The 13,615-nt window shown below is 45.6% G+C and overlaps 1 protein-coding gene across 3 annotated transcripts in view; it reads left to right on the forward strand.

Annotated features, from left to right (window-relative positions):
- LOC121578151 (metabotropic glutamate receptor 2-like) overlaps window positions 1-13,615 on the forward strand; it is a 108,831-nt gene that overhangs the window by 44,031 nt on the left and 51,185 nt on the right. For all 3 annotated transcript variants that reach the window (XM_045223780.1, XM_045223779.1, XM_045223781.1), the window contains exon 2: window positions 5,813-6,462. In XM_045223780.1, coding sequence (XP_045079715.1) covers window positions 5,947-6,462 — 516 coding nt within the window. In that variant the 5' untranslated portion in view covers window positions 5,813-5,946. The remainder of the gene's footprint in view (window positions 1-5,812; window positions 6,463-13,615) is intronic.

The following is a 13,615-nucleotide window of genomic DNA, read 5'->3' on the forward strand; positions in this document are numbered from 1 at the left end:
ACAGCGGAGTCACTCACCATCTTCCGGAGACACTTGAAACCCCACCTCTTTAAGGAATACCTGGGATAGGATAAAGTAATCCTTCTACCCCCCCTTACCCCACCCCCCAAAAAATAAATAATAATAAAAATTGTAAAGTGGTTGTCCCACTGGCTATCATAAGGTGAATGCACCAATTTGTAAGTCGCTCTGGATAAGAGCGTCTGCTAAATGACGAAAATGTAATGAAAATGTTATGTTACGAACCCCGTGGCTTTAAAAGTCTAGGGTGGATGGACAAGAGACCCGTGACATAACTCATGCAAATTAGAATAGTGACACGGAAACAGTGAGAACAAAAATACACCGACAACCATAAGCTATCGTCAAACACAAAATGTTTATTATGAACACACGGTAAAGGTTTGGGGAAAAGGGCTGAGCAGGACCCAAGGAATGAAACAATAATGTCAAAAACCACTAAACTGATCTTGCCTGCCTCAAGAACCGCTAAGCTACTGCTAACCATACAAAAATACAGTGGGTGGTCCGCTCAGGTCTAACTAGTGTTTTTAGACAATGTTCTTTCTACAGGTAATGTATGCCCAAGGGCAACTTGCTAAATCCCCCTTTTCCCCGGAACACACAACATAGTTACCATACAGAGTAACCAGCAAATGAGTGAGTACACAAAAAACAGGACACCACAGTATCCATACTCGCAAATGAAAAGAGTCTCTGTCAGCAAAAACACAACTGACTGGCTATTAAAACAATGGGATGTGTGATGTGAGTGAAAAACCAGAAACAGGTGGTGCAATGCAGAGGAATGTCCACTGATTGGTCCACCTCAGCAATCAGCAGACAAACGGATGTCGGACAGGTGGAACACCCCAACGACCACCAATCAGGAACACAAAGGACACCTGTGATTAGGGCAGAAGGAGAGGAAAAACACAAAAAAACACATACAGGATACCTGTATCCGTAACACTTATTGAGACCCCAACTGATGTATAGAACAATCTTAAAAGTATCTACTTTGGTTTAGATACAAGCATCATGAAACCTCTAACACAATACATTAATTTGACTTGGTGAAAATACGTTTTTTGGACCGAACTTGCTTACCACTTTTTCCATGTGGTTTCATCCTTCACAGACTCCATGAAATGATGACCTCTTCCTAAATATTTGTCAAATGATTCAACCACCCATACGTAAAAAGGTATGCACACATGACTGTAATTCGCTTTGGATAAAAGCGTCTGCTAAATGGCATATTATTTTTACTATTATTATTATTATTATTATTCAATTTGTGTATGGTTTCCTAGAAACAAGGGTGGCTCAATTGAATTTACCCCTTTTGCTCAACTTACCCCACTCTCCCCTATGAGTGAGATGGTTGACTAAAAACCCAGCCACATCTTCAGCTAACAGCTATAGCTACTATCTCCCATCAGTGATGAGGTGATGTGTCCAGCACCTAATGTGACTGATTACCTCAGCTTTCCTTCACAAAGTTCTCTGATGATCAATCATAGTTTGAAATTGAATGTTGATTGTGAAATAGAAATCACAAGAGAAAGTGACCACTTCCCCATATGCTTCATTAGTGTAGATTGGTTGTTTCTTGTTGATTTCTTGTTGATCACTACTGTGCTTGTGTCCCAAATGGCACCCTATGGGCCCTGGTCAAAAGTAGTGCACTATAAGGAATAGGATGCCATTTACGACGCACACCTGTATATCCTATACAGGGAGCCTGCTTTTATCTATATTTTGCTCACTGCTTACATCACATCACAGTTGAGTCTATATTAAATGGTAATTAATTTATATCCTGAGCGTCTGTTTGTGAATATCAAGATAATATTCTCTCCTTAATTTATTTTCCTATTCATTACAAATGCTTCATTGCTTCGTTTGACAAACCCATGTAGCGCTCTCTCTCTCCCTCTTTCTCCCTCTCCTTCTCGCTCTCTCTCGCCCTCTCTCTCTCCTTCTCCCTCTCTCTCTCCCTCCAATCAAAAATATACTTTCAGCCCATAATATACCAGATATATAACCTCAACATGGTGAGAATTTATATCAGCAACACTCTTGTCATACTGCCCCCTCCCCCCCACCACCACTACCACCATCCTCTTTTTTTACCCACCATGTTTCCATGGTAACCCCAGTTAGCAAAGAAGAGAGCCCTTCCAAGTGTGATAATATCTCTTTGTAAGGCACGGCAAGCTGATGATAGTTCTTGGGTAATATGGTTCACACTCCATGATGCTGTACTGTAAATGTTTGATTCAGCTTTTTCATTACTGATTCGTCTTCGATTAGCTTCACTTGAAGTAGGCTATGACCACTGTAAATGTTCAGACCTTTTTTTTTTCAAGAACAGAGCCTTTCCCACTGCTATTGCTGAGAAATACAATCAATAAACCTGCGGAAAATGCATAGCTTGATGACTCAAACTAAATTATTTCACTGCTCTATTACATTTACATTTTCATTTACGTCATTTAGCAGACGCTCTTATCCAGAGCGACTTACAAATTGGTCCATTCACCTTATAGCCAGTGGGATAAGCACTTTACAATATTTTTTTTATTTATTTTTTGGGGGGGTGGGGTAAGGGGGGGTAGAAGGATTACTTTATCCTATTCCAGGTATTCCTTAAAGAGGTGGGGTTTCAAGTGTCTCCGGAAGGTGGTGAGTGACTCCGCTGTCCTGGCGTCGTGAGAGAGCTTGTTCCACCATTGGGGTGCCAGAGCAGCGAACAGTTTTGACTGGGCTGAGCGGGAACTGTGCTTCCGCAGAGGTAGGGGGGCCAGCAGGCTAGAGGTGGATGAACGCAATGCCCTCGTTTGGGTGTAGGGACTGATCAGAGCCTGAAGGTACGGAGGTGCCGTTCCCCTCACAGCTCCGTAGGCAAGCACCATGGTCTTGTAGCAGATGCGAGCTTCAACTGGAAACCAGTGGAGTGTGCGGAGGAGCGGAGTGACATGAGAGAACTTGGGAAGGTTGAACACCAGACGGGCTGCGGCATTCTGGATGAGTTGTAGGAGTTTAATGGCACAGGCAGGGAGCCCAGTCAACAGCGAGTTGCAGTAATCCAGACGGGAGATGACAAGTGCCTGGATTAGGACCTCTGCCACTTCCTGTGTAAGGCAGGGTCGTACTCTCCGAATGTTGTAGAGCATGAACCTACAGGATTGGGTCACCGCCTTGATGTTAGCGGAGAATGACAGGGTGTTGTCCAGGGTCACGCCAAGGCTCTTCGCACTCTGGGAGGAGGACACAACAGAGTTGTCAACCGTGATGGCGAGATCATGGAACGGGCAGTCCTTCCCCGGGAGGAAGAGCAGCTCCGTCTTGGTGAGGTTCAGCTTGAGGTGGTGATCCGTCATCCACACTGATATGTCTGCCAGACATGTAGAGATGTGATTCGCCACCTGGTTATCAGAAGGGGGAAAGGAGAAGATTAGTTGTGTGTCGTCTGCGTAGCAATGATAGGAGAGGCCATGTGAGGATATGACAGAGCCAAGTGACTTGGTGTATAGCGAGAATAGGAGAGGGTCTAGAATTGAGCCCTGGGGGACACCAGTGGTGATACCACGTGGTGCGGAGACAGATTCTCACCACGCCACTTGGTAGGAGCGACTGGTCAGGTAGGACGCAATCCAAGAGTGAGCCGCGCCGGAGATGCCCAACTCGGAGAGGGTGGAGAAGAGGATCTGATGGTTCACAGTATCAAAGGCAGCAGACAGGTCTAGAAGGATGAGAGCAGAGGAGAGAGAGTTAGATTTAGCAGTGCGGAGAGCCTCCGTGACACAGAGAAGAGCAGTCTCAGTTGAATGACCAGTCTTGAAACCTGACTGGTTTGGATCAAGAAGGTCATTCTGAGAGAGATAGCAAGAGAGCAAGACCGCACGCTCAAGAGTTTTGGAGAGAAAAGAAAGAAGGGATACTGGTCTGTAGTTGTTGACATCAGAGGGATCGAGTGTTGGTTTTATGAGAAGGCGTGCAACTCTCACCCTCTTGAAGATGGAAGGGACATAGCCAGCGGTCAAGGATGAGTTTATGAGCGAGGTGAGGTAAGGGAGAAGGTCACCGGAGATGGTCTGGAGAAGAGAGGAGGGGATAGGGTCAAGCGGGCAGGTTGTTGGGCGGCGGCCATCACAAGTCGCAAGATTTCATCTGGAGAGAGAGGGGAGAAAGAAGTTAAAGCATAGGGTAGGGCAGTGTGAGCAGGACCAGCAGTGTCATTTGACTTAATAAATGAGGATCGGATGTCGTCAACCTTCTTTTCAAAATGGTTGACGAAGTCATCCACAGAGAGGGGGGGAGGAGGATTCAGCAGGGAGGAGAAGGTGGCAAAGAGCTTCCTAGGGTTAGAGGCAGATGCTTGGAATTTAGAGTGGTAGAAAGTGGCTTTAGCAGCAGAAACAGATGAAGAAAATGTAGAGAGGAGGGAGTGAAAAGATGCCAGGTCGGCAGGGAGTCTAGTTTTCCTCCATTTCCGTTTGGCTGCCCGGAGCCTTGTTCTGTGAGCTCGCAATGAGTCGTCAAGCCACGGAGCAGGAGGGGAGGACCGAGCGGCCGGGAGGATAGGGGACATAGAGAGTCAAAGGATGCAGAAAGGGGGGATAGGAGGGTTGAGGAGGCAGAATCAAGAGATTGGAGGGAGAAGGATTGAGCAGAGGGAAGAGATGATAGGATGGAAGAGGAGAGAGTAGCGGGAGAGAGAGAGCGAAGGTTGCGACGGCGCGTTACCATCTGAGTAGGGGCAGAGTGAGTAGTGTTGGAGGAGAGCAAGAGAGAAAATTATACAAAGTAGTGGTCGGAGACTTGGAGGGGAGTTGCAGTGAGATTAGTAGAAGAACAGCATCTAGGAAAGATGAGGTCAAGCGTATTGCCTGCCTTGTGAGTAGGGGGGGACGGTGAGAGGGTGAGGTCAAAAGAGGAGAGGAGTGGAAAGAAGGAGAGAACTATCCACAGTTGCTAATAGTTACCAGTACCTACCCTCTAGCTAGTCCAGGCAGTGGGTTAGCTAGCTTCGTGCTTCACCAGGCTCAGTTGAATACTTTATTCCAGTGATTGCTAAGGCGAACACCTCCATGTTTAGTTTTGCTCAACCTAGATCGAGGCACAGACACGTTCTCAATGGGGATAGCTGAGCTGACTACACTGACTGTGCTAGTGGCAGACTCCACTAAGCTAAGCTAAGAAATAGGGTGCATCCCAAATGGCACCCTATTTCCTACATAGTCCACTATTTCTGACCAGTGCCCTATGGGTCCTGTTCAAAAGTAGCACAATATATGGGAATATGGTGCCATTTAGGACGCAGGCAAGACTATCAGGCTAACGGGGACCTCATGAACCAGTGGTCCTTTAACTGAAGCATCATTATGAGCAACATGAGAGAGAGAGAGAGAGAGAGAGAGAGAGAGAGAGAGAGAGAGAGAGAGAGAGAGAGAGAGAGAGAGAGAGAGAGAGAGAGAGAGAGAGAGAGAGAGAGAGAGAGAGAGAGAGAGAGAGAGAGAGAGAGAGAGAGAGCGCTATCTATTCCCTTTACACCTTAAACTGGACTGGAGGTAGAAAGGAAAGGTTGGATGTTCACACCCTCCTCCCATGAGTAGTAGGACCAAATAGCATCTGTGATAGTTTGGAATAAATTCTATGCTTTTATTTTAAAGGGGGCAAAAATATTATACAAATACTGGTTACAAATGTGTATCAATTACCTTTATGACTGAAATACCACAACATTGATGCACTGTAACATGAATAATGATATATTGATCCATCGTCTCTCCTTCACTTGCAGCGAGTAACCAAGATGCCACGAGTGTCGAGAGAGGGCTCTAGAGCGATCCACCTCACCCAGCCCCAGGACCTGTAAGACCCTCCTGTGTCCCACTCCTCTACCCACCATACTGACCTCAGCTACCCAACCTGACCATGCCCACCTCCGGCCTCCTCTGCCCCGGGCTCTGGGCCAAGGCTGCCCCATGGTGGTCCCTCCACTTGCTCCTCTTTGACTTGCTCATCCCCGAGGCCCTGCCCAGCCCTAACAACAGATTCCCTCCTTCCACCAAGAGGGAGATCACCATCGATGGGGACCTGGTGATCGGCGGTCTGTTCCCGGTGCACGAGAAGGGCGAGGGGGCGGAGGACTGTGGGAAGATCAACGAGCAGAGAGGAATCCAGAGACTGGAGGCGATGCTGTTAGCGCTGGACGAGATCAACGCGGATGAGAGGCTGCTGCCGGGTCTCAGGCTGGGAGCCCACATCCTAGACACCTGCTCTAAGGACACCTACGCTCTGGAGCAGAGCCTGGAGTTCGTACGAGCCTCCCTCACCAAGGTGCATGAGCCGGGGTTCATCTGCCCAGATGGATCCAACCCCATCCAGGATGACGTCCCACTGGCCATCTCTGGAGTCATCGGGGGCTCCTACAGTGACGTGTCTATCCAGGTACGTTTCTCATAGGAATCTGGTTATGACTGTGTTTCTATACAGTCTATGGTCCACGTGTAGCTCAGTTGGTAGAGCATGGCGCTTGCAACGCCAGGGTTGTGGGTTCGATTCCCACGGGGAGCCAGTATGAAAATAAAATAAAAATGTATGCACTCACTAACTGAAAGTCGCTCTGGATAAGCGCGTCTGCTAAATGCCTAAAAATGTAAAAAATGTCCATACAGGTACCTTTACACCTCGTCGACTCACACCTCACCCATAGCAGTCTAAGGTGTCCCCTTTGTGTCATTTTTTTGTGATTCATACTATGAATGAATCCACATACAATATAATTTTTGATTATGCCTAATATATGACACATTACAAACAATTGAGCATAAGGTAGGCTACCTGTACCCACCAGCAGATAGGACCACTAAGTTTTGTTCAGTTTCTTTGAGTCATCAAAGATTCCAAAACGAGCCTTGGACAATGCAGCTATGCAGTCTTTTTACCTGTTAGCCACACAGTATTATTCCTTTGCACATTAGTTATCTGGTGTTAAATGTGTCTTTTTTCTGTGCCTATGCCTGCATACAGATGTAGGATCTTAATTTGATCATTCTTTTGTTGCTGAGAATTTTCCTGCACTGCAGGGTATGCAAACTTGTAGTGTATTTGATGTTTAAAAAGGCTTCTAAAGTTAGTTTTTTCCACTTTAAAATGTCACACTTGATTTGCCCTAACAAAAAATGTATCAACCCCTACAAAAAATGTCCATGAATTATAATCCACATAATAATTCAAATTTCCTGTTGCTGCAAGATTATTTTCCTTCTGTAGCAAACTGGCTCAAATTAAGATCCTACATCTGTATACCTGCTGGTGGATAATATGTGAGACATGCCGGTAGAGATGTGCCGCTAATAGGATGTTGATGCTGACATTGATCAGTATTCAGGTTTCACGAGCAGCAGAGGGAGATGGAGCTGAGATTGAAAGCTGACGAATCAAAGCTCTCTGTAACTAATTGGTTCCAGCTGAGATGTTGTCTTGTTCCTGTTGTATTAGTTAGTACTCCACATACTGTGTTTGTGTGTGTGTACGTGCATGCCTGCGTGTGTGCTTGTTTGTGTGTGTGTTTATGTTTGAGTGGGTTGCTGTGTCTATAAGTGTGTACACTATGTCTTTGAGATGCTGTCTCGTTGAATAGGAAGTGTAATATATATTTTTACAAAATTAAAAACTTTAAAAAAGAAGAAAACAGTTACCGGAAGCGAATTGCATCATATCCTCACCTGGCTACCTACCTCCACTGAGCCACAGGAACTTGCCTCTAGCTCCAGCTTTGACAGTAGCTGCCTGCAGTTGGTGCCTGCAGTAGCTGCCTGCAGTAGGTGTTTAAAGCTCTGCTCACAGGGACCTCCATCACATTGTCAACGCGATAAATTCCGTCCAGCACAAGGAGAACGCTGACCTTTCTCCACACCTATGAAGAGGAGCCTGAGGCGACACGGAGTCAGAGACGTAGCTACTTAATTAACACCTGTACTCCACTCCCAGGGTTTAGGCTAATGTAATTACCCATGATGCACTAGGCTTAAAGGAGAGGAGGCCAGCATGAATAATTGTATAATTCATAGATGGGGCGTTACACTGGGAGGGATGTTGTTAGTTATTGATCATGTCAACGATGGGGCTGATAGAGAAGTGTGTGTATGTGTTTGAGTGCATGTTTGTGCATGTGTGTGTGTGTGCATGCGTACATGTATGCGTGTGTGTATTGCTTTTGATGAAGTGATCCCACAGACAGAACGTTTCATCATGGAGTGTTGCAGCATGTCTGCTTCAGAATCCATCAGCACCATGCCAGTCAAAAAATGTACGGATCAGATCACAATATGATCACACTTATGAGCTGTGACTTTATGGGAAGGCCTTTGTAAAGTGCAAAGCCTTGGTGAAACATAGTTTGCATCCCAAGGGCATATATGGGGAAAAGGGCACTACATAGGGAAAAGGGTCCCATTTGCAACACAGAATAGTCCACAACAAGTGACTTCTGGAGTGATTTATCAAGTACAGTATTCACTTCTAGCAAGCGCTAAATGACAAGTCTTAACTGGACGTTATAGCAAATCACTTGATAGATGACTCTCTGTCAGATGTGATGAGGCAGAGCAGTAATTTCTATTTGCTTAATGAATGATAAAGCTTCTGCTCATGAAGTCATTAAGTTATTGTATTGTACAGTTTATGCCTAACAAAGACTGAGTCAATCAATCGTTGATCAATGAGATTGTAACTTGGACAATTCAACTATAGGGTCTATTAGAGGTGTGATCTGACAGAGTTAATTTTTTCCTTTTAGAAGAATCCGGAAAAGTATAATTCATAATGTCATCCTCCATAAAGAAAACAAACAGAGTAAAATGACAGGGTTCCCTTGGATCAGTCTGTAGAATGTTTCCAGCGACTGCATTCTTTAATTTAATCTGCATTCTATTTAGCAGCCGATCTAACTTTTAAGATCTAATTTATGCTTGTGTTCAGTGTCTAGATAAAGTACATTCATGGGGCCGGTCTATACCTCTCAGTGTGGTACTGTAGAGAAACACCAGACAACACAGCAGGGATTGCATTAAACACTCCAGTCTAGTCAATTGAGACCGCAGTGAACACAAAGCCTCCCTGCTGAGAGAGTAGAGCTTTATGGATCTGTGTTGCCGTCCGTGGCCCCTTTTGTGGTCAGTGACAGTCAGTGACAGGAGATCTGAAAGGAAGTGAATACTTCACCGTGAGTGAGAAAGGGTGACAGAGAGGGACACTTTACTGGACTGTCACACATAAAGGTTTTGGAAAAACCCGAGCTTTTGAGTGCTTCCATATGGATTAGAATTGGAATACATGCTTACAGTACTGTCATAATGTCATTGGGGTTCAATGTTCTGTTGGCAGTGGCCCTATACTTCCAGGTCCCCTTCATTGACTCACTCCTATGTGAGTAGTGATGACTGAGGAGCCTGTGGTGTGGTTTGTCAGAAGGAGGGCGGCTGCTTACGTACTCAGTCCCAATGTTTCTCAGAGGCAGAGATGTTTGTATATGTGTTTAAGCTGTCCCACTGTGCCACAGAATCAGAGGCAGAGTTTAGTATGTGAGATGAAGGACACCACCAGGGCCAGTGAAATGATGCCCCTGGAGAGCTCTGCCCATAGAGATACAATAAAACACTAATTTAGAATGTTATTCAATTCTGTGGTGCTGCCTGCATCCTTCAGAGGAGCAGCTTTGCTTTTCCCATCTGTGGGGTGCAACAGGGCCACGGAGAAACACAGAATCTTGGCATAGACGTGTCCACCTGACTAGGGGTGGGGGGAAGATGCAGCGATGCTGCCTCAGCCTGGATGCCTGTCACTGGGGCCAAGGGCTGGCTGAGAGGGGGTTGTGTGATGTGCTGGCCGTCTGTTTGTGCTTATACCCATGGACGTCGAACCAGTCATTCACCGCCGAGAATAAAAGCCAATTTTGCATCCCAAATGGCACCCTATTCCCTTTATAGTGCACTAATTTTGACCAGAGCCCTATCAAAAGTAGTGCACTATATAGGGAAAAGGGTTCCATTTGGGATGTAGCCATAGGCTATAACAGGAGACTCAGACAGAGAGCACATGGCATGGCATCATTCCCGTATAGATTAGCTGTTTTTTCTCACATAGATGTGAAAAGGTTGTATGGCCGTCTGGGATGAGGCTTGGGGCGAAGCATCACTGATAACAGGAGCCCCGTTTATACCTGGTTCTAACATGCATCAGTTGTGCAGATCCTGTCCACATTATGATTGTGTTCACATTTGTCGACAGGTGTAGAGAATCAAAAGATGCATTGTGAACAGATTGTGATTAGATCTTCCTGACCACCTCCGGAGGTAGTCAAAGAAGCATCTTGTACGAATATCCTTCAAGTGTAGACGAATCCTGACAGCAAAAGGGTATAAATCTGTCCATTACGGTTCTCCCACCCTCTAAAAAGAAATCACACCGGCCAGTTGAGGTAGTAATTGTAGGCAGTGATACCTCTACAATTCTTCTAAAATTAAGATCATGGTCTTAGAATCCAAGTGCCTACTGCCACTGTGGTCGGATGCCACAGTCAAATCGAAATTAGATAACGCATATAGAAATATGAGAGAAAAAAGGATTCTCCCGTCCCCACGTCCAATGCCAGCGCAAATCTAATATTTGAAAACATCGTACAGAAAGGCGAAGGACTCTAATAGCAGGAGTGGGAACGGGAGAACCCAATGCCCATTTTATTCAGAGCTGGACACGGCATTGGGTGACCATCCCATCGTTCATTCTGGACAGTGCTGTGGATAATGGAGATATTGAGCTGCTGAACGCTTCATAAACTTTTTGGGGAATGTGAAGAATAGTCTAATTCAGTTGCTATACCAGATATGAAAATAATAGGCTACAGTGGTATTATAATACAGTGGCTTGTCTATAGAAAATTAGGCATACATTATACCTTGCCATACACTTCTGCTGCCACTCCATCATAGTCCATCATGCATCCCCAATACATTTGTAGTTCAGTTTATATTCTGTACTGCTAGTATATCAGTTTATCAACCCTCGATGAGTGAAAGAGCCTCCGTTACTGAATTATCACTGATCAATGATTTGGAGGAAACCAAACACGGTCGTTCTCCCAGCATGTCACATTTCTGTTGCTTTGGTAAACCTGTTTAGGCCTATAGGCTACTAAATAACAATCTGACCACTGGAATATAATGCAATCCTTTTGTGTATTATATTCTATTCTATTATAGTCTGTGAATCTTTTAGCATTTTCCCAAAAAATCGCTAGCATTAAATGCAGAAGATGTCCAAGCTGATGCATAGCTTTAAAGCATGAGCGAGGCCACTTCCACGATTGTAAATAATTCTGAATAAAACAAAGAGCATGAGCTGACCTTTTCCCAACATGTTCAGTACATATGATTATCTGGCACTGGAGAAGAAGGCAGGTCTTTCTCAAACTGCATTGGGGTGGAAGTTAGCGTCGCGTTAAAATAGAGGTGGAGACAACTTCAACGTCACAAGATAGCGATGTCAAAGGTTTCAATACAAGATTACAATAATATAAAGACAACGTATGTAAACATCCATGCTTAAAGATCAACCCTGTACAGAGACCTGTTTGGATAAATGTGTTCAACCATTAGGAGATGCACTTTGTAGCCTACTCTGTAACTTAACCTGTTTCTGTTTCTACTGTGTCCATTAGGGCCTAAGTGTCATTTTTATTTATGCTGTGCATTCATTGTATTTTGTACACATCCAGATACTCAGCTCGTTTGTGTGGTGGCTTTTTTAGGGATGGGAGAGTTTCACAGAATATTTATTTGTACGGCTGTGGACAGGTTGAGATTAACGGGACAGTATTACACCAAGTCTTAAAACATTGGATAACAAAAGTAGGCTGTAATGATGAGAGTATACAACTATTGACTATAAAAGTGTGCTGTTTTCTGTCAATTTACATTTAAATTTACATTTTTTTTTACATTTTCGTCATTTAGCAGACGCTCTTATCCAGAGCGACTTACAAATTGATGCATACACTTTATGATAGCCAGTGGGACAAGCACTTTACAATAATTATTTTTTATTTTTATTATTATTCTTTATTTTTTCTTCTTTGGGGTGGGGTAAGGGGGGGTAGAATGATTACTTTATCCTATCCCAGATATTCCTTAAAGAGGTGGGGTTTCAAGTGTCTCCGGAAGGTGGTGAGTGACTCCGCTGTCCTGGCGTCGTGAGGGAGCTTGTTCCACCATTGGGGTGCCAGAGCAGCGAACAGTTTTGACTGGGCTGAGCGGGAACTGTGCTTCTGCAGAGGTAGGGGGGCCAGCAGGCCAGAGGTGGATGAACGCAATGCCCTCGTTTGGGTGTAGGGACTGATCAGAGCCTGAAGGTACGGAGATGCCGTTCCCCTCACAGCTCCGTAGGCAAGCACCATGGTCTTGTAGCAGATGCGAGCTTCAACTGGAAGCCAGTGCAGTGTGCGGAGCGGGGTGACGTGAGAGAACTTGGGAAGGTTGAACACCAGACGGGCTGCGGCGTTCTGGATGAGTTGTAGGGGTTTAATGGCACAGGCAGGGAGCCCAGCCAACAGCGAGTTGCAGTAATCCAGACGGGAGATGACAAGTGCCTGGATTAGGACCTGTGCCGCTTCCTGTGTAAGGCAGGGTCGTACTCTGCGAATGTTGTAGAGCATGAACCTACAGGATCGGGTCACCGCTTTGATGTTAGCGGAGAACGACAGGGTGTTGTCCAGGGTCACGCCAAGGCTCTTTGCACTCTGGGAGGAGGACACAATGGAGTTGTCAACCGTGATGGCGAGATCATGGAACGGGCAGTCCTTCCCCGGAAGGAAGAGCAGCTCCGTCTTGCCGAGGTTCAGCTTGAGGTGGTGATCCGTCATCCACACTGATATGTCTGCCAGACATGCAGAGATGCGATTCGCCACCTGGTTATCAGAAGGGGGAAAGGAGAAGATTAATTGTGTGTCGTCTGCGTAGCAATGATAGGAGAGGCCATGTGAGGATATGACAGAGCCAAGTGACTTGGTGTATAGCGAGAATAGGAGAGGGCCTAGAACTGAGCCCTGGGGGACACCAGTGGTGAGAGCACGTGGTGCGGAGACAGATTCTCGCCACGCCACTTGGTAGGAGCGACTTGTCAAGTAGGACGCAATCCAAGAGTGAGCCGCGCCGGAGATGCCCAACTCGGAGAGGGTGGATAGGAGGATCTGATGGTTCACAGTATCAAAGGCAGCAGATAGGTCTAGAAGGACGAGAGCAGAGGAGAGAGAGTTAGCTTTAGCAGTGCGGAGAGCCTCCGTGACACAGAGAAGAGCAGTCTCAGTTGAATGACCAGTCTTGAAACCTGACTGGTTTGGATCAAGAAGGTAATTCTGAGAGAGATAGCAAGAGAGCAAGACCGCACGCTCAAGAGTTTTGGAGAGAAAAGAAAGAAGGGATACTGGTCTGTAGTTGTTGACATCGGAGGGATCGAGTGTAGGTTTTTATTTTATTTTAATTCATATAGCTTGTGTCATAGGGGTAGTTCCAAGGCAGGTTGGAAATAAATTGCATACAGGGAG

Source organism: Coregonus clupeaformis, chromosome 12 (assembly GCF_020615455.1).
Source record: "Coregonus clupeaformis isolate EN_2021a chromosome 12, ASM2061545v1, whole genome shotgun sequence".
Lineage (NCBI taxonomy): Eukaryota > Metazoa > Chordata > Actinopteri > Salmoniformes > Salmonidae > Coregonus > Coregonus clupeaformis.